Source organism: Myotis lucifugus, unplaced genomic scaffold (assembly GCF_000147115.1).
Source record: "Myotis lucifugus unplaced genomic scaffold, Myoluc2.0 scaffold_87, whole genome shotgun sequence".
NCBI lineage: Eukaryota > Metazoa > Chordata > Mammalia > Chiroptera > Vespertilionidae > Myotis > Myotis lucifugus.
The window spans coordinates 3,691,990-3,719,427 of record NW_005871135.1 but is presented as its reverse complement, the minus strand read 5'-3'; the positions used below and the strand labels follow the sequence as shown (position 1 = coordinate 3,719,427).

At 41.2% G+C, this 27,438-nt stretch overlaps 1 protein-coding gene across 1 annotated transcript; it reads left to right on the top strand.

Annotated features, from left to right (window-relative positions):
* The first annotated feature begins 1,270 nt into the window (after positions 1-1,270).
* STOM (stomatin) lies at positions 1,271-26,735 on the top strand. The gene is made up of 7 exons (XM_006091113.3): positions 1,271-1,439; positions 12,710-12,813; positions 13,756-13,828; positions 14,890-14,972; positions 18,591-18,794; positions 19,716-19,850; positions 24,777-26,735. Exons 1-7 carry the CDS (start codon positions 1,379-1,381, stop codon positions 24,969-24,971), a joined length of 855 nt encoding a protein of 284 aa, XP_006091175.1. The 5' UTR covers positions 1,271-1,378; the 3' UTR covers positions 24,972-26,735.
* The last annotated feature ends 703 nt before the right edge of the window (positions 26,736-27,438 follow it).

Below are 27,438 nucleotides of genomic sequence, written 5' to 3'. Positions count from 1 at the left end.
GGAAGGAAGGAAGGAAGGAAGGGAGGGAGGGAGGGAGGAATCCTCACAAGGGAGATCTCCGAGGCGATGGAACAGCTGTGCACCTGGATTGCCGTGGTAATTACACAAGTCGGTGCAGGAGATAAGATGGTGTAGGTCTGTCCGTACACATTATGCCACTGCCAGTTTCCTGGCTTCCGTGTAAGCTACTTGATGTAACTATTGGGGGGAAACCAGGTAGGGAAACACACAGGATCTCTCTGCAACGTCCCGTGAATCGATATTCATTTCAAACTAAAAGGTTTTTTAAAGCGCACCTTGCGATGCACATCCACATGGCACTTTGAACAACCTGCATTAGGACAGCTCAGGGAGGATGAAACACAGCCTGGTTTCCCAATGTGAGGCTTCAGCCACAGCCCCACAGGTGGCCCGCGCTGGGGAAGAACGCGCACCCGCTGCCCGCCGGCCTGGGAGAGCCTTCCCGGCCTCCCGCCCCGCGCGTCCCCGCCCCAAGGCGGGCACCTTCCCACCGGGCAGGGCAGGTCTCCATGCCACCTCCTTCCCCGGCTCCCCTCGCCCCCGAACTGAAGGAGGTGCCGCTGCTGTTCTCTAGGTGCCTCGTTCGCAGCACCGCGTTCTTCGCCGCGGGCAATGGCTCGGTTAGTTTGTTCAACAAATGAACCGGTCGGTCCACAGGCTATAAACGCCGTGAGGACGGCGCCCGGGCTGTGCCCTGCCCGCGGGACCCACCAACGAGCACGGCGCCTGGCCGACGGCAGGTGCTCTCCCAGGACGTCACGCACCTCACGCGAGCTCACTTCCAGGACCGGAGGGTGGTCGCGTCGGTTCCTTCCCCTCACAACCTCGGTCCTACAGACCAGGGGTGGCCTCGGCGCCCTCGCTTTGCCCCCCGGGTGCCCCTCCGCGTCCTCCCCTCCACTCGGACCCACCCGTCCAGGGAAGGCGCCATTTTCTTCTCTCATTCGTCGGCCCAGAAGAGTGCCTTTTTCTTATTCGCACCTTTTCCTCAGTTCATCCCGTCAGCCCCCTCCCCAATAGCTTCAGACCCGGCCGCAAGCTTTGTGATAGCCGCCCCCACATCCGCTTTGGGGGGATGCCCCTAGGCCCGACCCCCGACCAGGGGAACGCCTCACCCCGCCGGCCACGCCCCTCAGCTCAGGGGCCCGGCGGGTAGCGCCCACCCACCGCGGGAAGGGCGGTTGGGCGGAGCTGGGGGGCGTGTCCTCCTCGGAACTTGGCGTTGATTGGCCCGGCCGCGGGAGGGGCGGGGCTTCGTCGGGAATCCAGTGCCCCGGGTCTGCACTGGCCATTCCTTGAGGCTCCGACTACGTCTTCTGCGATCGCGTCGCTACAGCAGTGACTTCGCTCAGACAGCATGTCTGAGAAGCGGCTCGGAGAGGACACCCACGCCCGGCGGCTCCCTGACAGCACCAAGGGTGAGCCCCGCGCCCCTGGCGAGGCCCGTGGGGTCGTCCGTCATCCCCCCACCCCTTGCCTCCGGGACCAGCCCCAGCCAGTCTCCGCTGCTTCTTGGCGGTGCGGGCGCTGCTCAAAGCCGCGGTTTCTTCACTCGTACCCCGGGCTTGATGAACCCGACTCGGCGGGCTGGGGGTCAGGGTCAGGGCTGTCAGGGTGCAGAGTGAACGATGCGTGCCCCGCACACTGTGGGCGCGCCGACAGCAGGGCGCGTTTCCAGGGCGCAAAGCCATCGGCGGGCTCGCGTTATCCGGCGGTTGCCAGATGCCAGGCCCGGCGCCAGAGCTTTCGGTTCGTTATCTCCGGTGACGCACGCGGACGGGGAAAAGCACCGGTGACTCGCGGCCGGCGAGTGCGGGAGGCGGGCTCAACCTGCATTCCACGCCCGGGACCCCGCGTCTTCCCTGCCTCCCGGCTCCCCTTTCCTCCCGCCCGCCCCCTCGGAGGCCACCTCCCACCCAGCCTTCGCCGCCCCCCAGTGAGCCCCCTCCTCCAGAAGTGGAGAGAACTCCTGCCCCCCCACCCCCACCCCCGCCCCAAACCTTGGCCACTTTCTCCTAAGAAGCAAAACCGACCTGGGAGGTTTCGCCCCCAGCTTCCATACATAACGGGCCATATTTGCGGAAGGAAAGGAGGAAGTCTCCTTTGGGCATCCTCCCCGGATCTCTCCCCAGCTTCACTTTCTGCCCCATCCTGCCCCCTGCACTTGACTTTGCCCTAGTGACCTCGCTCTAGGCCCTAGAGTCTAGGGGCTTGTGTCCCTCACAAGGAATTAATTCTAAGTTCCCTACCCTCATTCCCATCCTAGCAGGGCCTTCCCAGTCTGGAAAAGCAGAAACTACCTGTGAGTGGCTCAGTCTTGTTCTCCTGTGAAGGAACTAGTGCCCTTGAGAAAGCTGTCACCTTGAACCATTGTCAGCGAACTCCTTAGGGGGTTCGTAAAGAGAGGCCACAGACCTCTCAGGAGTACTGGTTCCCTCCCGGGGGCTCTTGGCCACCCGAAGGAATCATTTCCATGGATGAGATCTCAGACCGGATGGCGCAGTGAAAGAAATGTGGGGGGCTGGGTGGGCTTTGCCAGCACCCTCACAAGGAACACCATAGTGGACTCATCTATACTGATTATTCCCAAAGCCAGCCTTGTCCGCCCATCCCATATGAGCTCCATTTCCCTTGCTCACCCATCCTTGTTTTTAGTTCCAGGAGTATCAGAATTGTAGAAATCTTTATCCCTCACTTTTCTCTAGTGAGCGTTTTGTAGAGTTGTCTTCCCAAATTAGGGGTGTAACAGATAGGAAGGTGGGCAGGTCCTTTTCCCGGTACCCGGACCTTTTGGTGGGAGACTGAAAGTTTGGTGAAACTGCGGTGGGAAATCTGTTCTAGAAGTTCTTTGGGAATAAACATGATCTTTGTACTTAATGTCCCTTTAGTTCAGTGGTTCTCAACCTTCCTAATGCTGCGACCCTTTAATACAGTTCCTCATGTTGTGGTGACCCCCAACCATAAAATTTTTTTCGTTGCTACTTCATAACTGTAATTTTGCTACTGTTATGAATCGTAATGTAAATGTCTGATATGCAGGATGTATTTTCATTGTTACAAATTGAACATAATTAAAGCATAGTGATTAATCACAAAAAACAATATGTAATTATATATGTGTTTTCCGATGGTCTTAGGCGACCCCTGTGAAAGGGTCGTTCGACCCCCAAAGGGGTCGCGACCCACAGGTTGAGAACCGCTGCTTTAGTTGTTGCCATTGTCACAGACCAGTGTTCACTTCCAAGTTCTTTTTCTTGGTTTTACACTTACCTTTATTTTAGAAATCTTTTAAGAATCTAGTGAAAATTATGCATTGTTTTATTTTTACTGGATTGTTTCAATACGTCAGTGACACAATTGATAATAGTGTTCTTACCAGTGCAATAATCATGCATGTTGATCACTGTTTCTTCTACAAATGCTAAAAGAAAATCTCTTGTTTTGCAGTGAAACTATTAGTGAAAAAGTTTTCAGTTAGTGCCCTTTTTTTGTTAATGTAAACCTTGGAGATCTGACATTGGTAGGAATGCCATTACTAGAATTTATTACTAAATAGAATTTATTGAGTGCTTACCACAGTCTGAGTGCTTTCAAACATTATCTAATTGCAGTCCTCTAACAATGCCACAAGGAAGACATCATTATCCAATATTTTACTGCAAGGAAACAGGCTCAGAGTGGAAAAATGACAGACACCTGCATGTGATTAGAGCTAGGTTTCAAACTTGGGCCATCTGGTTTTCCAAACCATTTTTCTATCCTAGAGCTACCTCCAAAATTCATACCCAAACTGAGGATCTTATTCAATATTTCACTGAAGGTGAGAGACAAATAAACAAAGCAAGCCCAGAGGAACCTAGCTTCAATCTAGATCTCTTGAATGCTGCTTCTGAAGGAAGCAGTGGAATATAAAAGCCCTAACTCTGTCCCTTTTATGCTTTTGCTGATAATTAGTCATAGGACCATAAATATGACCAAACCTTGGACAAGACTAATGTTTCTTAAAGCCAGTGCATTCATTTTGTCATGAAATTGAATGCAAATGGATTGTAAAGAAATGTATTATAATTAAGAGTCGTGTCAACAGAACAAATCCCTTTGGGAGCATGCCTGAAAATAAGCAGAAGCTAGGGACTAATTGTTTATTTCAGTTGTTACGGCTATCCGATTGGGGGGAACTTTGTAACTTCTTCAATAATTAATCTAGTTAAAAAATATTTTTATAAAAAATTAATCTAGTTAAACCATCAATGGTTATAAGTTAACTCAAACGGAAGACTAAGTATATAAAAGCTGGCATTTATCTATTTTTTAATGGTTAAATAGGTTCTAGGTACACCTGATGGTTTAAATTTTATGCTGCAAAAGACAGAGTTAATAATTGCCTGGTTAGCTTCGAAGAAAAATAATTTTTTAAAGAAAAATAAATTTTAATGTTAAAATGATAGAGATTAGATTAAAAATATATCTTTTAAGTAGGGGTGAAAAAATATATTCCTGAAAACTATTGTAACCATGAAAAAATGAGCATCTCTCCTGTCTGCCTGACATTCTATGTATACTTCTATCATAATATTTATTACACAGTATTATAATTATCAATCATATTCACTTTATTAGACCAGAAAAGTTTCTGAAAACAGAGATTATGTCCTTTGCTGTAGTAAGTTCAGTATCAAGCACATAGTAGGGTTTGTAAAAATGTTGGTTGAAAGATAAAGGAAACAGGAGTGAAGTAAAGATCCTCCGTGGAATAAATCACATTGTTACATGTTTGGCTTATGTTGGTGGAAAATTTTTCCTGTCTATAGTTTATTAAGTTTATTATAACCCAAACTGTTGATTTTAGGGTGTGAACATCATGTTCCTTATTATACGTGCTTATTACAGGAAGACTGTTGGTCTGGATATTGTCAAAAAAATATATTGTACCTAATGCAGAATCTCCTTTTAATTAAAATGTGGAAAGAGAGAAGTTAGATATTACAATCAATAGAAAGAAGAAAGTGTCTATTCTCTATTGACACACACTTGTTCCTCCATTCTTCTTAAAACTGTGTATACTCTGAGACTGGTAAAGAAACTTGAGCCTTAAGCATTGTGGCCTGACCTTTCAGTAGATTAGTCTTAAAGATACAAACCATAAAATATCTGTCCTAAAGTATCAATAAAAACAATGCCAACATTATTCAGTTGTGAATGTGCACTTATGTCAAGCTGGTATAGTATTTAGAATTCAAAGATCTGAATTGAGATCTCAATACCAACCCTTACTATATGGGTTACCTTGGGCAACTCCCATAGTCAATTCCTCATGTAATTGGGCCTAATCTTACTGCAATATCTATCTCCCAAGGTCTTGAATATCAAATGAGAAAATTTATTTGAATGTCCTCTTGCAACTTCAAAATGTAAATTATTAAGATATTTAATGGGGAAAATAAAAAAGTTAATGACTTTTCAGAAAGCCTAGTAATTTTACAGGAAATTTTAAGAAGTTATATGAAGACAGTACAAGAAAGTTTAGAATTCTGACTTACCTCCCCCAATGTGGTCTGAGTCCCCAAGCAGATTGTTAGTCTTGATATTTTCTCTATGGTGTGCAGGTCCCAGAAGGTAATTCATTTAGTAAAAAGTTTATTCCTAAAAACTATATCAATAATGGTCTTTTAAAATTGTGGTAATAATAATGGCTACTATTTAGTAAATGCTTTCTAAGTGGCAAGCACTTTACATAGTTTCTCTTTTAATCTTCATTAACAGTATAAGTACTGTTCTCTTCCCTCATTTTACTAATGAGAAAATTTAGTGGTAGAATTGGAATCTGACACCAAATCTCCAGGCAAGCTCTTGGCTACTGCTAAGCTGTTGGGCCTCAGCTAAAGAATTGGAAGCCTTATGATCTAGTTTCTTAATGCTTCTGTTTCCCTTTTTTTAAAAAAAATTAAAATGATGGTAACCTCCAAATACTTTCATGAGAAAAATTTAGTTAGCAATACTTTTACGATGTCTACTAGTAAGTTAAAGAGCTGAAAAAGAAAAAAAAAGAAAAGTAGGGGGTTTGTTTTAATATATTTCAGGCCTAATATATTTCAGGCTAAATTTAATTAACTTAATACCATTATGAAATTGTTTTTCTCTCACATTTTTCTGAACGTAACTGTTTCTATTTTTTTCAGACATGGGTCATACTCAGCCCATTCTTCTACCTTTCTGAATTCTCTAACTTCATGGGTGGGAAAGGTTTTATTTTATTTTTTTACATTTGTATTGATTTCAGAGAGGAAGGGAGAGGGAGAGACAGATAGAAACATCAGTGATGAGAGAGAATCATTGATTGGTTGCTTCCTGCATGCCTCTCAACTGGGGATCGAGCCCACAACCTGGACATGTGCCCTGACCAAGAATCCAATCCTTATCTCCTTGATCTTAGGTCAATGCTCCACTGCTGACCCACACCAGCCAGGCAAAAAGGTCTTATTTTAAAAAGAGAAAAGAACACATTTGAGGAAAGCAATACAACAATGCTTTGGGATAGAGGATGATACTGAACTGATTGAATCCTGTCTGCTGACAAGTAAAGGATGTCCCAAAATTCACGCAAGAAGTAATTTTGATAGAAAACACAGGTTTATAATTAAAAATTGTAAATTTTTTATTGATTCGTAAAGTATACAGTATAGGGTTATGTATGGAATAGGACATCGGGTAAATGGCCTCCACGGCTTTGCTGGCACATACGCAAAGCCGTGGTCTTCATTGGTCTTCATTGTCCCTGCTCCTGGGCCATAATTGGTACTTGGTAATGCTTATCAAATTGAAGGGATTGAAATCAAAGGGCAACAGATATTAGAATCTGATTCAATAAACCAAGTAAAATTAGGCTTTTATTTTTTGTTGTTGTTAATGCTCACGCAAAATTCAAATCTTGCGTGAATTTTGGGACACCCTTTAGTTTCAGTTTGACTTATGTAATAGGCAGTCTTTCTTCCTCCCAAATGGCAGACTCACTCTACTCATTCAATAACTATTTATTTGACAATTATTTTTTTAGTACCTGTTAGGCACTAGGTATCTTCCATATTAGCTTATTTATTCTTCACACTAACCCCCTGAAGAGGTACTGTTTTTTTTTAACCTTTTTAAAAAAATGTTTCAAGTACAGTTTGCATTCAACACTATTTTATGTTAGTTGCAGATGTACAGCACAGCAGATGGACATTCATATGCTTCACAAAGTGTTCCCTCCAATAATCCATGTGCCCACCTGGTACCATAGACAGTCACTCCTTTTGTACTACTGTGGCAGAGTATTCAGTAATTACAACACACATGGCCTACCACGCCTAAAACGTTTATTTTCCCACCCTTTATGGGAAAAGTTTGCCAAATCCTGACATATAATTTCTGATGAAGAATAGTAGCAGTCAAAAAGAACATACATCCTTTCAAGAAAAATTCAAAAAGTCTTTCATTTTGACCTACTGGTGCTGTTAGAACCAGATAGCATGTATTTTTGAGACTAAACTCCTAGCCATCCTCTCTTTCCCACCCAAACTATTCTTGGCAATTTACAACACCAAATGTTTCACCTTTATTTCAGGAAAGGGGAAGGAAAGATTGTCCTTTACAGGTTGCTACTTAGGTATTTCTTTGGCTTATCCGTTCCGTTTTGTGTGTGTAATCATGCATATGAATCTGAGTCAGACTTTCAGATATTGTGTAAGACATGTTTCTGGCCTTCCCCTGAAGAGGAAATCCAGTATCTTTTAAATTTTAGAAGAAAGTGGCGTTACTAAATGAAATGTATTTCTCTATGTGATTGCCAGTACACAGTGCCACGTTCAGTAGACCTTAACATAAATCAGCTGACATGGGATCATTAATACCATACAGTGCTCTGAAATCATGCCTGTTAACATCTTGAAAAGAATATTTTACTACTTTTCCGGAAGCTAACCAAACAAAAATTACTGTACAACTTTTTTCACTCGTTTCATCTTTTTTGTTTGTTTTCTTTTGTCTCTTCCAAGAAAGTCTTTTGCTTTATTACTTTGGGATTCCTGGGAGGAATACTTTATACCTAGTTACAGATTTTTGTAAACATTAGAAATAATGTATATAAGGAACAAGAGCTTGTGGCTGACGTGATAGGCATTCAATAAATGGTTTTTATTAGTAGTAATAAAAGATACCTCCAGAATAAGAGAAATTTAAGAATTATGCAATTTCATCTCTTCAGCAAAATTAGTATACATAATGATTATGAAAATTTTGCTAAACGTATATTAAATGCAGCAGAGTTTGTAAGTGAGAAAACTGAATATAACCAAAATGTTCATCATATAAATATTCCATGAAACAATGAAATATAAATATATATTTAGATGTGAACATGTTGCTGTTTAGACCTTAAGTGTTAGGTGACTAAGGTTCATTTATGGCCTGGTGGAATTTAAACCTCACCTCTCTGAGGAATGTGATTTGTGGACTTTTTAAGCTATGACCAAGTGAAGAAGAATTCTGAGGGTTGAAAACAGGATAGTTTTATTTTAAAGGCACTAGAATAATATGATATGATGACTTTTCCCCAGTGTATACACCTATTATTTCTAGCTGAGCATTTGAAATGTGAAAGTCCAGGCCCAGTTTTCAGAATATCCACTTAATTTCTTGTTCTTCTTGATTTGTAATTCTGAATACTCATAATGTAACAATGGAAACTGAGTACACACACACACACAAACTGGACTAGACATTCTGGCTTGTCCTCTTGTAGATAATTATTCAAAAATTTAGTAATTCTATTCTTAAATGAGATTTTTGAGGGTCTTGGCATGTCTAAGCCTAGCCTGGCAGGAGGGAGGCATGAAGTAAGGGGAAAATCAGTACGAGTTTAAGAGGCTTTCATCAAAATAGGTAAATGCTACCTATTTTCCCATTTTTATTGGGAAAATTTGAACACTTGCTTAAATTTGGAGGATTACTGAAAACTGCCATCCATATTTATTGAGCACTACCTCAAACCTACAACGCCAGTCTAATTATCCTTATATTACAGGTGAAGGAACTAAAGTTCAAAGAGGTAAAGATCACACAACTAAGAAGTAACAGGATTTAAATGGAAACTTAGATGCTCCCAGTCTAAGGAAGCATATCATATTCTCAGGAAGTCTCAGTCTAATAAGGGTTATGAATGCACAATAAATTAAAGTATTAGGCATAATATAAGTGTCATAAAAGAGGTTTAAAAAGTGCTATCAAGATTCAGAGGAAGGAAAACACATCTAGTTGGAAAGCTTGGTAAGATTTTATTTCATACCCACTATATTATCATTACTGTGCTAGACATTGAGAATAAAAAACGAATAATAAACATTCCTACCCTCAGGGAGTCTATAGTCTAGTTTATTTGAGAAACAGATATGGGAGACTTGGAGCAATACAGGGGTATTTTAGAAAGCACCAAGGCCAATCTGTTCCTTGTTTGGAATCCATTTCACTTTGGAAACCTAGACCTAACTCTGGCTAAGAGCCTTGAGACGATTGTTTTCTATAAATAGACGCGGCTGGAATTAAGAGAGCTTCCTCTGTAGGAATATCAGATTTCACCCTCAGAACTCCTATCTTGCTTTCCTACTTTTAATACTGTCTTAAGAGTGCTCCAAACACGAAAATTTAATGAAGATTTATTTTATTTTATTCAGAGGGAAAGGGTCAGAGTGAGTTGATTTAGAGCATGGGCTTTGGAGTAAGATGACCTGTATTTGAGTCCCAGGTCCTCTCTTGTGTGACCCTGGGAAGGTCATGTTGCTGCAGTCACCTCATTTGTAAATGGAATTAAAAATACTTTACAGGGCTTTGTAAGCAGTAAATGAGATATACATCTAAAGTAATTTAACACAGTGCACCTAGTGTATAAGGAACCATTTAAAAATGGCTAGGGAGATTTCATAATAACACCTGATAGAGTCTGCTCCACAAGCCTCTATCAGGTGTTATTACTAGTATGTGGCCTTGCTTGGTATATTCTCTCTGTGAATATGTGTATACCCCCCAAAATTACAAATTAGAAACCTCCAGGATTAAGTTAGATCACTTTTATTAAACATGCATAAGGATGTTTACCTCACACTATGACACAGGATCAGAAGACTGCGAAGCCATAGATGACCAAAGTACTCTGTGTATTGGAGCACTTGACCTGGATGCAACTTGTGTCTCTCTTTTTCTCCCATGCCCCCCAGCCTTAACCTGCTTAGTTTTTGGCCTCCTATTTATTCAGTTCTGGCTCTGCCATCTTTGCCCTGAGCAGTGACTGGCATACCTGTTCCCCTCTTGCCAATCTCCCTCCAATGATTAAAACAATTGCTGGAAATAGAGCAGGAGCCTTCTGTAGTTGATAAGAAAATTGATAGTATCCCTTGGCCTACTCATTCCCTCTGTTCTTCACAAACAAAGAAAAACAAACAAAAAATGAGGAAGAAACTAGATACAGGAAGTAAAGGGAATTTCCCAGGATGATAGTGAAAGGCAATCACAGTGACAGCTAAGCACACCAACTGAGATAATGAGTACAGACTTGGCTCCAAGAGAGACTCTTTCTTGAAAGATGAAATTGATAAGAGTTCCTGACCCTTCTGAAAGATTTACACATTTGGCCGAAACCGGTTTGGCTCAGTGGATAGAGCGTCGACCTGCGGACTGAAGAGTCCCAGGTTCGATTCCGGTCAAGGGCATGTACCTGGGTTGCGGGCACATCCCCAGTAGGAGATGTGCAGGAGGCAGCTGATCGATGTTTCTCTCTCATCGATGTTTCTAACTCTCTATCTCTCTCCCTTCCTCTCTGTAAAAAATCAATAAAATATATTTAAAAAAAAAAAAGATTTACACATTTGATGAAAAGTTTGAAGTTAAATTAATGAGCATCTGAAAACTAAGCAAAGAGGTGGGGGGGGGGACTAAGCAAAGGGAAAAAACAACACAATGACTCCAGAGGGTGGGGAGGTGGGGGGCGGGGCAGAGTTTATAGGAAAGGAAAACTATTCTTCACAACATGGCTTAGCTTTGAATTGCACTTTGATATTCATAATATAAAATTTGATATTGGTCTAATCAAAATTATGATGTTATTGAAAGGATGGTTATATTTATACTAGAGGCCCGGTGCACGAAATTCATGCACAGGGGAGGGGGTGTCCCTCAGCCTGGCCTGCACCCTCTTGCAATCTGGGACCCCTTGGGAGATGTCCGGCTGCCATTGGGCGAGACTCAGACCCAGCCAGTCCCACCTCTGTTAAGCCCCGCTGGGCGGGGACACAGTGTCATGTCCCCGCCCACCCACGCGCCTGGCGCACACAGCCTCCTGCTGATCGGTCATTACAGCGTGAGGGTGTCACAACCATTAGCATATTAGCTCTTTATTATATAGGATAGGGAAGGGAAGGAAAGAGAACTAAATTCTCTTCCATAGTGGAAAGTCAGTAGATAATGCTCAAAACTTGAAAAAGCAAGAAGTAACAAAATAAGCAAACTATTTGAAAACATGGAGGTAAATACCAAAATAGCCCACAGCAGTTGCCTTTGAGGAAAGAGAAAATGGAAGAGGTGGACAGGGAACTGCTCTCTTTTTGTGTTAGTCTTGTAGAACTATTTGACTGTTTTAACTTGATGCAAGTATAACTGATGGGAAAAAAAAACTAAGACAGAAAAAGCATGAATGCATAGCAATAAAGGCTGAAGGTTAGGGTTACATCTAGAGGGAAGAAAAATAGGTTACAAATTTTATTATAAGAACATGTACAAGGAAAAGGTTTAGAAGAATATTATCTTTGGATTTTGTAATGTTTCCCTTCTTTATACTTTTCTGAGTTTTTTGCATGGGGCATGAATTATCTTTATAATCAGACAAAAAGCTATTTCATGTTACAGAAAAAAACAATTAGAAATGTGAGAGGAAAACTATGTACAAAGATGTTCATTACAGCATGTTTATAATCCTAAGATATCAGAAACAACTGTTTAATCAGGAAATGTTTCACAAACTATGGTTCATATACCTAGTGAAATATTTTAGTGTCATTTTTAAAAAGAGGATCTAAGTGAGTTTATCCTCATGTATAGTTTTCACCTTTAATTATGCTATGCCCTCAGCTTAAATGTCCTTTTCCTTCTTTCCACTTTCTTTTCATTGGTATTTCCCAAACCATTACATCCCACAAGAAGGCCCTGTGACAACCATCATCACTTACCCACCGACCCCGCTCCACTCTCACCTCCATCCCAATTGTGTTACCCGTAATCTGTGTTTTCAGAATATTTTGAGCAATACTCTATATTTGCACTTACCAACTATTATTATAATCTAATTATCTTTCCCACTAAACTTTCACCTTGATAGCTAGAATTGGTCTTATTCACTTTTATGACTGCAGTGCAAAGTACAGGGCATAATCAATATTAGGTGCTGGATAAAGAAAAGAATAATGTAAAAAATACTTGTGTTGTCATGTTAAGTAAATTAGGGAAAGTAGCACCTACACTTCAGGTTGTTATGAGGATTAGATGGGAAAATTCATGTAAAACATCTAGTATAATGCCAGGCATAGGTGCTCAGTGAATGAGAATGAAGATGGTGGCGATTGTGCTGGTAACAATGATAAGAGCTGTGTATTTTTTGTTTTCACAGATAGCCCCGATACAGGCCTTGGAATTTGTGGATGGATTTTGGTGTATGTCTCATTCTTTTTAACAATTATAACTTTCCCATTATCAATATGGATGTGCATAAAGGTAAAGAATATTTCATCTACATCTAGAAAGGTGTCAACTCCTAACTATATAAACCCACTTTGTGTTTGCATGTGTGTAAGAGAGATAGAGACCATACTGGCTTATAATTCTTTTTCCTTCATCTCTCTTTTGGAAAATTCACTCTGGTCACCTATTATATTAGAATCTTAAAGGTTCTTTTCAGCCATAGTTTAGTCCGTCTTTCCTGAGAGTTTAAAATCACCATTGGAAGTTGGAGTCAGGGATATGGGGTGGTCCTATGAGAATTGCTCCAGTCAGATTGCTGAGGTTTGACTGCTGGCTCCATTGTTTTTGGACCTTTACTATGTTTCCTCACCTGTAAAATGGGAGGAAATAATAACACTCACTCCACAGAGCCATTGTGAAGATCAAATGAATTAATGTAATTAAATGTGGTTGGCACATAAGTGCTTCCCAAATGCTGCTTATTTTTTCTATAAAGTTATTAATACTTTGATAAATGACTATAATTTACATATTTCTAAAATGATCAAAATGTGCTCCAAGAATTTTCAGGTAAGTTTATTATTATAATTTAAGAAATCAGGAGACAAACTATGAGAAGTTCGTCTTTTTTTTTTCCCTGTATTAACAATGCAGGAGGTAATATTCAATAATGTTAACAGCTGAGGAGTGAGGTTATAGATAGATTTGCTTCTCTATACTATTCTATACTTTCCAGATTTTAGACAATGAATATCTTTTGCTTTTATAATTAGTAAAAATTAAGTAAATAAATATCATACTTAGTGGAGGTACTAAACATTGGACATATTTGTAGATATAATCTGGATTATAGAGAAGAAAACAAAATAGAGGCATGTAACCTGCTTAAAGCAGAAATATATATTTTAAAAGCTATGCATATAAATATTTGTACTCTTCATATTAAATTATTATTTATTTGTGTTTTTAATCTAGATCGTAAAAGAATATGAAAGAGCCATCATCTTTAGATTGGGTCGCATTTTACAAGGAGGAGCCAAAGGACCTGGTCAGTACTCAGATTCTAGATTCGAAGACTGACATTCTTCCTTTTATTGATGTGATTTCCCTTATAGTTTCTCTTCTCTGTTGACTTAGAAAAGAGTTCTTCATGTAACAAAAGTTGTCTAACAATAGCAGAGGTGCTAGACAGTCTTGCTGTAACTACCCTTTTCCTTGCTCTCCCTTCCCCTTCCCATTTGAGATAAGATTATCATGGGCTAAGAGTAGCTACAGCAGTGGAAGTTGGAGCATGAGAATCCCTACTAAAATAAAGGCTTTGAGTCATTGTTTTTGGCAAATTTCGATTAAGTTCCTACTGTGTTCCAAGCTCTGGGAATTCACGGGAGACTATAACACATTCCTGCCCTCAAGGATCTTACTGTCTAGTGGTGGGATACCAAGGGGACAGATAGTTACAGTCCCTTGTGGTAAGTATTATGATGCAGGTAGTTGTGGAAACCCAGAGAGGAGTGACTGGCCCGAACTAGTAGGATGAGACAAGGCTTCCTGGAGGTGACAACTTGGCTGAGTCTTGAGGCATGGAAAGGTATTAGGGGAGGTATTTCCCCCAGAAATATCAACATGTACAAAGCCATATAGAAAAGAGTACCTCAGGTTCCAGGAACTGCAGGTCGCTCAGCCCAGCCAGAGAGGAGGGCATGAGGAGAGGGGAATGAATAAAGAGGTAAGGGGAGCAGGTCATGCAGAACCTTATGTGACTCATTCAGGAGTTTGTATTTCAAGAAAGATTGCTCTGCTTGCAGCTTAGAAAATGGATCGGAGGAGAGGCACTGGAAGAAATAGAAAGATGACTTGGAATCGATTGCATTGGTCTAGTGAAAACAGTGACAGTCACAGTGGAGTAAGGAAATGAAATCCATTGCCTTGGTGGGGACAGCTAGGGTTGGGAACTGAGCAAGAGGAGTAAGAATAACACTCCTAGCTTCTGGCTCATTCACTGAGATGAACTGGTGACTTATAGTCCATTAGGTTGCTGCTATTAGAATTGAAGGGTGAAGTAAACCGTTTAGGTATCTCTCCGTAATCTCCTATGGATCTTTGTTGCAGGTTTGTTTTTCGTCCTGCCGTGCACTGACACCTTTGTCAAAGTGGACATGAGAATTATTTCATTTGATATTCCTCCTCAAGAGGTAAGGTGGTCTTTTGCTATGAGTAACTGAAATACCATGTGTGAAAGGGCTTGACAGTGAGAGGCAGCAGGTGTAGTGGTTAGAGCATAGTTTTAGAGCCTGTCTGCCTTTGACTTTTTCTAGCTGTGTGACCTTGAGAAGGTCTTTAATTTCTCTGTACCTCAGTTTCCTAATCTATAAAATAGAGATTATAATAACAGGACCTATTTTATAGGGTTTTTGTGACAACTAAACGAGTTACATGTAAAGCACTTCGAATAGTGGCTGACAGGTAAGTGCTATACAAGTGCTTATTACTTATAAAACACAGTGTGATGTGAATGTAAGTATAATGTTAACATCATCATTGTCATTTTTACTACCATATTTCTCCTCTTTGGGTTTTCTGGCAGAAAATCCTGTTTAGTATAATATTCTTCTTCCTCAAGTTCTTGATTTTATTCTAGATAAATTGGTTAAAAGCCAAAGAATTAGAAACTGCTCATTTGGCATTTTCAATAAAGCATATAATGTTTTAGATTAGTAATTATTTCATGCTTTTTCAAACTACTTCACAAATACTATCACAGCTGAAACAGCAGAATCCCTAGAAAGTATATAGTTGCTGTAAGACAAAGGAATTCCTCCAGATTACAGTGGCAGAAGCAGGACGGAAATCCAGCTCTTTGTATTCCCTGTCTGGTGCTTTGTGCATAACTCCATGCTAAATGCATTCTGCATTAGCCCCCTGGTGGCCCTTTAAGGGAGAGGTGGCCATGCTGATACTTATGTCTAAGGAGAATAATAACTATTGCAGACAGAAAGCCTAACGTCATGATGAAGTGAGGCACAGAAAAATACTGTCAATATTTCCTGGCCAAAAGCAAGGTATCCAGCAGGGTGGTGGAGCCTGGCCATGCTGCCTTCTCTTGTCACAAAATCCAGAAACCAGCTTCGGAACTTCCTTGCTGCTACAGAGCCAAGTAGTCGGTGAGGTCAGACCTTATAATCCACACATATGTTGTGACATCAGAAATCATTTTTGCCCCCAAGAACAAGATTGAGAGCATTGCTGTGTTCTCTGCATGTTTTCCCATCTTTCAGGAAAGTCTGACTCTCAGAAGGACCCCCCCTTTCAGGGTAGCTGTTTCCTCTATAAACATTGTAGGCATCTGGCAGGCTCGCCCTCTGCTTTCCTGCCAGCTGCTGAACGCAGAGCGGATCGGAACTTGGCAGGCAGGCCTTTTTCCGATCCCCTGTGAACTTACTGTGAGGGAGGTAAACACGCTGCTATGGTAAACAGTAGGCAGAGAGGCTGCAGCGTTAGAAAGCTCCCACGGTGGCAAAGTCACTGTCAAGAATTTGTTTAGGAATGATACACATTTTCCCATCACATCATGGGAAAGAATTAACTTTCACAGAAGATGGTAATGTACATACCATTTGTAAATACATTTATTTATAAATCTCCCACTTCTCTTTCAAGTTAGAAGTATATTTAGATTCCTAAAAAAAGGATTACTGCTTTGATCTGGCAGGACTAAACAGCTATGTAATATAATTGTCAATACTATTTTCTATTTCCACAGCTCTTAACACTTTCAAGAGGGCTTCCTTCACAAACATGTTCTTGTTTGATCTTCAAAGAAATTTATGTAGAATTGGGCAGTATTATTACCTCCATCTCACAAATGAGGAATCTGTAAATCAAACAGTTTTAAATATATATATTTTTTACTGATTTCAGAGAGGAAGGGAGAAGGAAAGAGAGATAGAAACATCAATGATGAGAGAGAATCATTGATCGGCTGCCTCCTGCAGGCCCCCCACTGGAGATCGAGCCCGCATGTGCCCTGACCAGGAATTGAACCGTGACCTCCTGGTTCATAGGTCGGCGCTCAACCACTGAGCCAAGCTGGCTGGGGGCTGTAAGTCAAACCATTTAAAAGCTAGAGATCACCAAGAGGTATAGGCAGAGTTGAAACTCCAGGTCTCCTAACTCTTACTCCCTTGCTCCTCATTAATCACTGTATTCCTAAGAACATGTTTCAATTTAAATCATCTCTTGTTTATTGACGACTTGCTAGGTATCAAGCATTCTGCTGGTGATCGAGATACAGAGACAAACTTCCCTCAAGCAATTCATAGTCTAATAGAGAAATGGTATCACTGCAGTGAGATGCAAAAGGAAGGGCATACTCTGCCAAGTGGGTCAGGGAAGTTTCACAGAGAAAAGGACATGGAGCCGTGTCTTGAATGATGAGTAAGAATGTGCCAGTCTGATGTGATGAGGGAGAGAGGACAGGACATCCAGGCAGAGGGGACATCTGCACAAAGGCCAGGGGGCATGGAACATGCTGCACCTCGTCTAGTATAGTGTGGGCAGGAGGGAGTGGGATAGAGTGAGGCCAGAGAGCCAAATGCCAAAGGGCCAGGCATCAACGGACTTGTATACCAAACTAAGGACTTCGCCCTGTAGGGGGTAGGAAACATTGGCACGTTGTGTCCAATGAAGCATATTTATGTGGCATGCTGTAAAGATATTTTTACCCTGACTTGCCCTGTAAAAACATTCCCCATTCACATTTTGTTCTAGTAATGCTGTGCTACTTATAGTCCTAGTAATACTTACAAACCTAGGCTCTCCCATATACATTATGTTCTCTGCCTTGAATACTCTTTCACTCTACCCTCCACCCTCTGAAAACTTTTATTCCTTCTTTCAAGACTGAGTTCAAGTACCATTCCTGCCACCCGCAACTGCTCATTTTTTGTTCCTTAAAGTCTCCCTTGGTTCCTCAGCCTCCTTGAAAGTAGGAACCAAGGTTTTTCCTACCCTGGTTCATACAACATTGCCTGCTACTAAGTGGTGTCTCATTTGTTGAATGATTGAGTCAAGTAATGGAATTACTGAATAACTGAATGTGTTTTATAAAAATTTTAAAGACTCTCTGATGCTTTACTACAGTGGTTCTCAACCTGTGGGTCGCGACCCCTTTGGCGGTCGAACGACTCTTTCACAGGGGTCGCCTAAGACTATCCTGCATATAAGATATTTACATTATGATTCATAACAGTAGCAACATTACAGTTATGAAGTAGCAACGAAAGTAATTTTATGGTTGGGTCACAACATGAGGAACTGTATTTAAAGGGCCAGAAGGTTGAGAACCACTGCTTTACTATTTAGGCCGTCTGATCTGCTATAACAAAATAACATAGTCTGGGTGGCTTATAAACTTATTTCTCACAGTTCTGGAGGCTAGGAAGTCCAAGATCAAGGCATCAGCATATTCAGTGTCCGATGAGGGCCTGCTTCCTGGATCATAGATGACTATCTTTTCCTGTGTCCTCATGTGGCAAAAGGGGTGAGGGAGCTCTCCAGGGTTTCTTTTATAAGGGTACTAATCCCACTCAAAAGGGCTCTACCCTCATGACCTAATCACCCCCATAACCAAATACCAACACATTGGGGATTAGGTTTCAAATGAATTTTGAGGGAACACAAACATTCAGTTGATAGAACTTTCTAAAGAAATCAGCTAGCATTATAAGAAGTTGTATAGAACAACATTCCTTGCAGTTACATTAAAGGAAGAGCTGGCTGACAGATGTAACATTGCTTCCTTTACATTGTAGATCCTCACCAAGGATTCCGTGACAGTTAGTGTGGATGGTGTGGTCTATTACCGCGTTCAGAATGCAATCCTGGCTGTGGCAAATATCACCAACGCCGACTCAGCAACCCGTCTGTTGGCACAGACTACTCTGAGGAATGTCCTGGGCACCAAGAACCTTGCTCAGATCCTCTCTGACAGAGAGGAAATTGCACACAACATGCAGGTGAGGAGTGCGCCAATGCTGTACCTCACGAGAAATTGAAAATGGAAGCAAAGGCTCAATGGTTGAGAACTCACCAATTCAAGTTGGGGAACCACTAGCCTTTTTTCCTCGTAGAAAGGTTTTCCCAAACTTGGTGGAAGGGGATGTTTTTCGCACAAATAGTTCATGGGTGGTAACACTCAGATGCATGCATTATTTTTTTCCCTCCAGTGTGTATTTTTTTCCAGAATTAGTGTTCTTTAGCATAATAGTTCAGAGGCCATTTTGCATAGCACAAGTGCTGTTAAAGCTGTATTCTCTGTGTGAGTCCCATGACTTCCTTGAGAAGTCTTATGCTTTTCCATGTTGCATGAGTAATAGATGATGAATTAAACCTGACCTGTTCAAAAGCACTATAAATCTGAAATCTTATTATTTGTTTAGACTTCATTGTGTGTAAAATCTATGATCTGATTTGATACCCACAATACCTATAGGAAATAGATAATATCATTTAATTCCTACCATTGTGAAGGGAGAAAGTCGAAGCACAAAGTAACATGGTTTGCACAGAGTCACATTAGCTTGGGAGTAATACTGTGCTGCTATAGTTTTAGTAATACTTATACTGGAAGTGATACTAGTTCTAAGAAGTAAAGTTTTATTGGAATACAGCCACACCCATTGGTTGATGTATTACCCATGGCTGCTTTTGACCTACAATGGCAGGGTTAAATAGTTGTGGCAGAGGATCTGAGAATCAATAATTACTATGCGGTCTTTTTAGAGAAAGTTTGCCTGCATTAGCTTATTAGTAACAGAATCAGGGTCAGCTCCTTAGTGAGCCAGCGCCTTATCTGCTCCCAGTCCCAATGCATACAGCAACCTTGGGCCTCTGGACTGGGGCTGAACACTTTAGTTTGCCTTCTCTCTTCCCATCAGAGTACCCTGGACGAAGCCACTGATGACTGGGGAATCAAGGTGGAGCGTGTGGAAATTAAGGACGTGAAACTCCCTGTGCAGCTCCAGAGGGCTATGGCTGCCGAAGCAGAAGCATCCCGGGAGGCCCGGGCCAAGGTCATTTTTAGTTTGTTTTTCCTACTGAATTTTCTTTAATTACAAAAAGCAAAACATGTTTGTTATAAAAATTAGAAATAATCCTGAATATTTCGTAAAGATAAAAGCCCTCCCTGTCACTTTAAATGGTATCTCTGCAGAGGTGACCGCTCTTAACAGTTTAGTGTATTCACTTCCCGGGTATTATTTGGGGTTTATTTGGGTTTTATCTGACTAGGTTGTTAGACTGTTGGCTTGTTTGTTTTACAGAAGTAGGTCACACTATGCATATTGTTCTGCACCTTGCTCTTTTTGCTTCACATCACGTAGACATAGCAGTACACACACTTATCTCATTATTTTATTGACCATTTTCTGTACTTTAGTCTCCCAATTGCCTAGAAAGGACAGATTACAGTTCTGACTTCAGAGCAAATGGGCAACCTCATCGGTTTGCTTACCGTTCATTTCTTTCGTCTTCTTTCATTCTCTCTTTTCTCTGTATCTTCTTTCTTCTTCCTGTTTCCTCTTCCTCTCTCCTTGTTTATTTTTCACTTTTCTTTCTTTGGTGTCTGCTCTTTCCCCTCTTTCTTTTCATCATCATCCCTGCCTATGTCTGAACCCTTCATCGATGCATGACCTTCTGAGAGGTGCTGAAGGCAATACTTGCTGACTTAAGCTAAAGAAGAGGATCATTGAGAGGATAATGCATAAGGACCCAGGGATATCTCACCAAACCCAAGGGTAGGAAATAGAATCGAGCCTCATCAACACTGGAGCCAGGGAACTAAAAGGAGTCAAGACTGAAGGGAGTGAGTCATTTCATTTCCTGAGCCGCATCTCACTGCAGATGGTTTGAAGGGGAGACTGTCTGGCTCCAGTTGAACAGTGACGGAGACAGACCAGCCCTGATTCCAGATTCAAGGCAGAGAGATTATCTTTGGTCCAACTTGGGTCAAAGGGTAAAGTCAGGTGATAATCAGGTCACAGAGCCCCTTGCCTGTGAAGGTGTGGAGGAATAGGAGAGTTTTGGTAGGAGGCGTTACTGTGGACTTGACAGAGCTCCCAAGACACAGGAGCAGACCAATTTGTCATTGTTGTTGGAAAAATAGCAGTAGCTGGTATAACTGGCTAACCACAGAATCCTGCCATTCTCGTAGAATGCCCTTTAAGCCACAAATGGGTCACTGTAATTCCTTAGCCAGCCCCAAATATAGCCAGACACAATATATCCAGAATTTTCTACTGACCAGACATTTTATGTTTTTCTAATGTGGTCATTGATGCTTGTGATGCTAACCTGAGGACACTACAGAACTCCCAAGTGCTTCCTCTCAAACTCATCACATAAGACTAAATTATATTTGTGATAATGTTACATATGCCCTACTAGAATCTACTTATTTTGAAAATTAGGAATCACCTATACCTGGAATATGTCATTAACCAAAAGCCTCATTTTCAACTCATCAAAATTTGTCATACAGAGACTACATAGACTATCAGCCCAAAGGGCCCTTAGAGATGATCTTCTGAAGGTGACAAATACCTGGCCCAGAAGCTGCTGCTCTGCCCTCCTATTCCCATGCCAGTAATTAACCACAGCACTGTTTTCCACTGAGCTTAGACCTGACCTTCTATAGCACTCTAGGCAACAATCCTCAACTGCTTGGAATTGGCTCTAAGAACCTTCAGAACTTTGTAATTGAAGTTCTGCTGGGAATATTGGAAACTACTCCAATGTCCATTGGTAGTTGCATGGATAAGTATGGTTTATTGGAATGAAGGAATACTATACAACAAAGTGAATGAGCATACAAGTGCGTGCTCCTGAAAATAATGAGTAAGGAGCCAGTCACAAAAGGCAGACTCTCCCACCAGTTTTACAGTATGTTGGCTGAATCTCTTTAAAGTTTTTAGATCAACTCCTAATGGCTTGAAATGTAATCTCCTTTATGCTGCTTCTTCCTTATTTCCTTTTTTACAACCCTCAGAAAAATGTGTGACGTGCTTTCAAGCTCCTATTTCCTGGCCTGGTCATCTGTTAATTGAGAGGGTTGAGTGCAAAAATACAGATCGCCTTTCTCTGCCCTTCTCCCAGCCCAGCCCACCTGGGCTGCTGAAGGAGGCAGCAGTACCAATCCCACATACTTAAAATACCAGATTTTAAAACGATGGTCTATAAGTATAAAGTGTTTATTGACATGGGATTACTGTGCATTTGGCAAAAGCCCCACATGCTTCTTGCTTCACTTTCTAAGATCCTATCCACACTGTATACTTGGCCTATATTTAGACAAAGCCAGTGGTATTGGATTCACATCTCTGGCAGCTCCCTCAGAGCAGCTTTTCTATTAACAAAAAGTGTGTCCATCCTGGTGGGTCTGGCTTCCCTGCCAAGAGATTGTGTATTGATTGATAGTGGGAGATGAGGTATCTTTGCAGTTGGTCTATGTCCAGACAAAAAAAAAGTACCTAATTGGACATCTGAGATGACATGGAAAAAAATCAGAGCCCGCTGACCGCGTGGCAGGTGTATTGTGCACTGTCTACTGTGCTTGCCGTGGAGCAGTTACAGGATTCTCTTTGAGCACATCTGGCACGTGCCCCATCTCACAGACTTAGGTAGGACATAATGGTTTGTCTTGATAGATTAAGCTCTTTATCCTCTAAAAGGTCCTTTCTCTCAGTAAGTACCATATCCTGTATCCCCTCTCTCACTGAATGGCACTATCCAGGCGGCCGAAACCTAGAAACCTGGGACTCAGCCTCTGTGCCTTCTTCCTCCCCATACACAGTCAGCCTCCAGAATACTCTCTCCGTCCTGAATAGCTCCCCATCCATCTCCTCCTCTGTCCCCAACACCAGTGAATTGCACCAACCACCCTGAAGCACTTCCACTAACAGCTTTCAGTCTCTTCCCTTCGATCCTCGGACATCTGTCAGTGTGTTCTCAAACCTGCATCTGATGAGGTTATCTACGTAAAACCTTCCAGTGGCTTCCCATTGCCTATAGAATGAAGACCAACCTACTGGCCTCCACCGGCCTCCAGACCCTGCCCGTTCCCCCCTACCTTTCCCCTCTTCCTCATGCACTATTCAGCACTCAAGAGTTTTTTTGGAATACACCAGCTTTTGCAAACCTCATATTAATCCAAACAACAATGCTTTCATTCTATAATGTTGAACTTCTATCACCTCACCACCTCACCCTCTGCACAAAGTGCTTTCCTGGTGGTGCAGCACTGGGCCTCATACAGGTCTCTGTCAGCATTTGCCGTGCTGCAGTGAAGTGACCTATTTCCATGGCTGTCTTCCCTACTTGTCCAAGAGCTGAGGGAGGGAAGGAAGTTCATGCTTTGTCCCTAGCCCCTACATGGGGCTTGACACCTAGGAGGCCCCTAAAGATTACTAGAGAAGAGAAGAAATTTCACTGCTCATAAGACCATGGCTTTCTGCTCTGATATTCACAGGAACATTACAAACCATTAATATTTTTAGATCCATGAGAACAACCTAGTGAAACTGTACTTTTAATATTGGTGATTATGGTATATTTATACCTCTTCTCTTAAGAGTATGAATTAAAGCTAACTGCCAGGGCTGATTTGGCTTTTGAATCTTTTATGAATAGATCAAAAAATCAAGTCCTGACTTGTCACTTGCCATTCCTATAGAATAGCTTCTGTTCATACATCAACACTTAATATATCTTCTCTGTCTTCCTTCTATAAAGTAGGTGCTATTCTATTTTAAGAATAAGAAACTGAGGCTCAGAATGTTAAATAACCTGAGGACATTCAGCTAGTCTGGGATGTGAATTCAAGTTCATCTAAGTCCAAAGGCCCTACTCTCCCCACTACTTCAGAATCTTAAACATTTTTTCCCATGTAACCCTAAAAGAATTTAGGAAAACGGTTGTTTCATCACACATTTTAAATAGAATATAAAATTTCTCATTTTAAATTTATATACTGTCAAGTGCGTAATTCCTGGCATGTTTTAAATATTGATATTTTAAAATAACCTGCTAACATCATTTTAAAAAATGTATCCAGCGAAATTTAAATAACATAATGACTTCATCATCTATTTAAAAATATATGAATAAGCTCTTTTTTAACAACCAGGAATTTTTCATGGTTCATTTTTCTCCTTGAACTTATATTTCCATTTCACCGCTACCACCAATTCTTTTCCTAATATAATCTATTTATTCATGAATTATTTTATTGCCCTACTGCAACACATTTAGTCTATAAGTTAAAATTATTTTATTTCCTCTGATTACAAACTATAAATGTTTCAGAATTTCTCCTAAATACATAAGTTTTTACTAGAAATGCTTCTCTTAATGAGATGAATGAGAAATGAATTCATGTAGATGGCCGTTACTTATTGCTAGAATGAGATAAGACTCAGCACCAATTTTATTACTTTTCATTTTTATAGGTATAAAGACTAAGAAAACTTGTTTAAATAAATAAATAGATGAAAGCGGAAGGTTTAATGTCATGCAATTCTTGGCATTGCCTCTGAATTTATGTGCCAAAAAATAATAAAGTGATCTTTCACACAAGAAAATATTTTTAATGATCTAGCATTTTTCAGTTCGATAAGGTCTTCTTTCCTTTCTTTGAAATCCAAAAATTGGAAATCTCTCTGACTTGCAGATATATTTGTATGCAGTCATAAGAGTCATTCACTTTCTCAACCATACACAGTATTTTGAATTGTCTCTTTGTTTGGTACCCTGGGAAATGGGAGAAAGGCAATAGTAAAAAAGGATGTCTTGACCTCAGGCACTTGCTCAGTTATAGGAAAAAGAACATGGAAACTAGTAACTGGAAGTGGATTTCTTTAAAACTATTCTGGCCTACTCCCTGGAAAGTTTTGTGATTGCTGCTTGGCAATCACAGTTTGATCCTTCCTTCTGCTGTTCCACAGGTCATTGCAGCCGAGGGAGAAATGAACGCATCCAGGGCTCTGAAAGAAGCCTCCATAGTCATCAGTGAATCTCCTGCGGCCCTTCAGCTCCGGTACCTTCAGACACTAACCACCATTGCTGCTGAGAAAAACTCCACCATTGTCTTCCCTCTGCCCATAGATTTGTTGCAAGGCATGATGAGGGGAAAGCAGTGAGGCCTAGAGGCCAACACAGAGATGAGCTCTTCCCTTCGAGGATGATGTGGGGGACCAAATTAGCCTTTAACCCCTAAGGAGAGGGCAGGGTGGGAACCTTGACTATTCTCTCTCCCTTTCCTTTTCCATATATTGAGAGTGATGTTCTTAGAATGTACAGGGATCCTAGCAACAGGTAAAGATTGTCAGCTTGTAAATACTGTGTGTGAGAGAGATTTATATAAGATAATCTCTTACTCTTTAAATATTGAACTCCACATTTTTAGATCATTATGTACTAGGTTAACGCCCTCTTTTTTTGACTTTCATGGAATTACTCTACACCCTCTATCAGGAGCCGGGCCAAAGGAAACCACCACCTGACACCCTTGGCTGGACAAATGCTTTCAAAAGACAGTGACCTTAAGCTACAACCAGCTTCTCTGGGCCACATGTGCCTTACTTCCGGGGAATCTTACTTCAGGCAATTTTGTAACATCCGTTTACTTTCTAAATCCAAACCATGTTTCAAAATAATCCTCACTTGAGACTAGGCATTCTCTTGCCAGTACCTGTCAGCTCTGGAGGAAGGTCAAGATCAATGAAAATGATTACCCTAACCTTTGAAAGACTTTTAAATCCACTATAATAGAGGTCCTTTGAAATAATGTGGCCCTTCAAATTAGCTAAATACCTGTCACACAAGTGCTTTTTCTCACTTTTGCCTATTTTCATATATCAGATCCAAAATAGTTTTGATTTTTTAAATAAAAATTTGAGTTCTATTAATAGTTGTCTTTATAGTCAATTGAATAGCCTAAGAACTAATACTTTTTTTAAAAAAAAATCTTCAGAAAACCATTGTATTTTACTCTCTGCATGCTATTAATTATTGCATTCTGGGAAATATCTCAGTTATCTATCTCATTCATTAAATGTGTAAAGAATTCACAATATATTGGGCACGTCATGTCCAATAAGCTTGGGAAAACCCTGTCAAACTGAGGATATCTATATAGATGCCTATCTTTTTCATTTGCCTACTTGTTCTTTTTCTATCATGTATGTTGATGCTGAAAAAGGAAGTGGTTGGCCCTTTTGAACCGCAGTTGCTTAATCTGTGATATTAGGAGGCACCTTTTATTTCACAAGCACCTGTGACTGAGCAACCTTGCATTCTTCTTACTGGTCTAGAATTCTGGCTGGTGACATTTGTGTCACCTCTTCTTTGGGGCTGAGTTCAGCTAGAGAAGTCTAGGAATAGCTGCTTCCTTACCCAGAGCCGCTCTTCATATCTGTCCTTATCCAGATCACTGTCAATCCTAGCTTGTGAGGGTCCCCTCGCCTACACTCCATTTCCAAGTTTACTTTAGAAAACCTTGAACCACCGTGTATCCTAATTCCCGCCTTAATTTATGAGATATACATGATTGAACTCAAGTGGCATTTGTAATTTGAAAATAATGATTTTATCTTTGTGTCATGGCTCACCCTTGACCACTGAGGACCAGAAAACAACCTGCTGAAAATCTCTTCCCAGACTTAGAATAACAATGCTTTCTGTTCCTTGAGTTTCCCTGTCTCCAGATACCAAGCAGTCTCTGCTTTTCTGCCTTGTGGCTTCAAAGCCCAGAATCTGGAATGAAGTCGCCTGGGAGGGAGGAGGTCTAGGATGAGAGTGTGAGTGCAAGAGTGTGTTCCAAGCAGTCTCCCCTCCCAATGCTGTATGTAATAAAGAGCGAGCTTGTCCCAACTTTCTTTGGGTGCGAGCTGTTTCTTCCTGCATTTAGTGTGTGTGGTTTTCATTTTTCAGAAGTGGCACAGCAGATCCTCCCGTCCTGGGCTGCCTGTCTTGGCTTTATTACGTGCTCTTCCAGGGCAGGAAGAAGAGGAGAGGCTACCGTAGTCCGTCTACCATCTCTCCCTCTGTTGCACCTGCCCACACATTTCCCCTGGGAATTTGAGATCCAGGCATCCCCTGAATCCTTGGCTGCTTTCATTTCCCTTTGCCTTAATCCAAACAGGATAGAACTCACTTCTTGCCATCACCCAGCTAATCACACAGGCATACCGTCTACTTTAAAAAGAGACAAATAAATGATATGAGGTCAATCATTTGGGTGTTACCTGCAACATTCAACCTTTGAAGAACTGTCTTGACTTAGTGGCTTCTATTTGTGGATCACCAGGTACCCAGCTCTGTGCTCAAATACTTGTACATACATTCTATCATTTTATCCCCAAAACAGCTTGATGAAGATACTTTACTGTCCCCATTTTATAGATAAGGATACTGGGGCTCAAAGGTTAAAACTTACCCAAAGTCACATGGTTGGTAAGGAGCAGAGATGGGATCAAACATGGAACTGTCTAATGCCAAAGACTCAGGATGTCTAAATGCATTTCCATGGGACAGTGCCTGCCTCCACCACCCCCATATACACCAGACCAGCAGTCATTTAATATACAGACAACACCTTCACAAGAC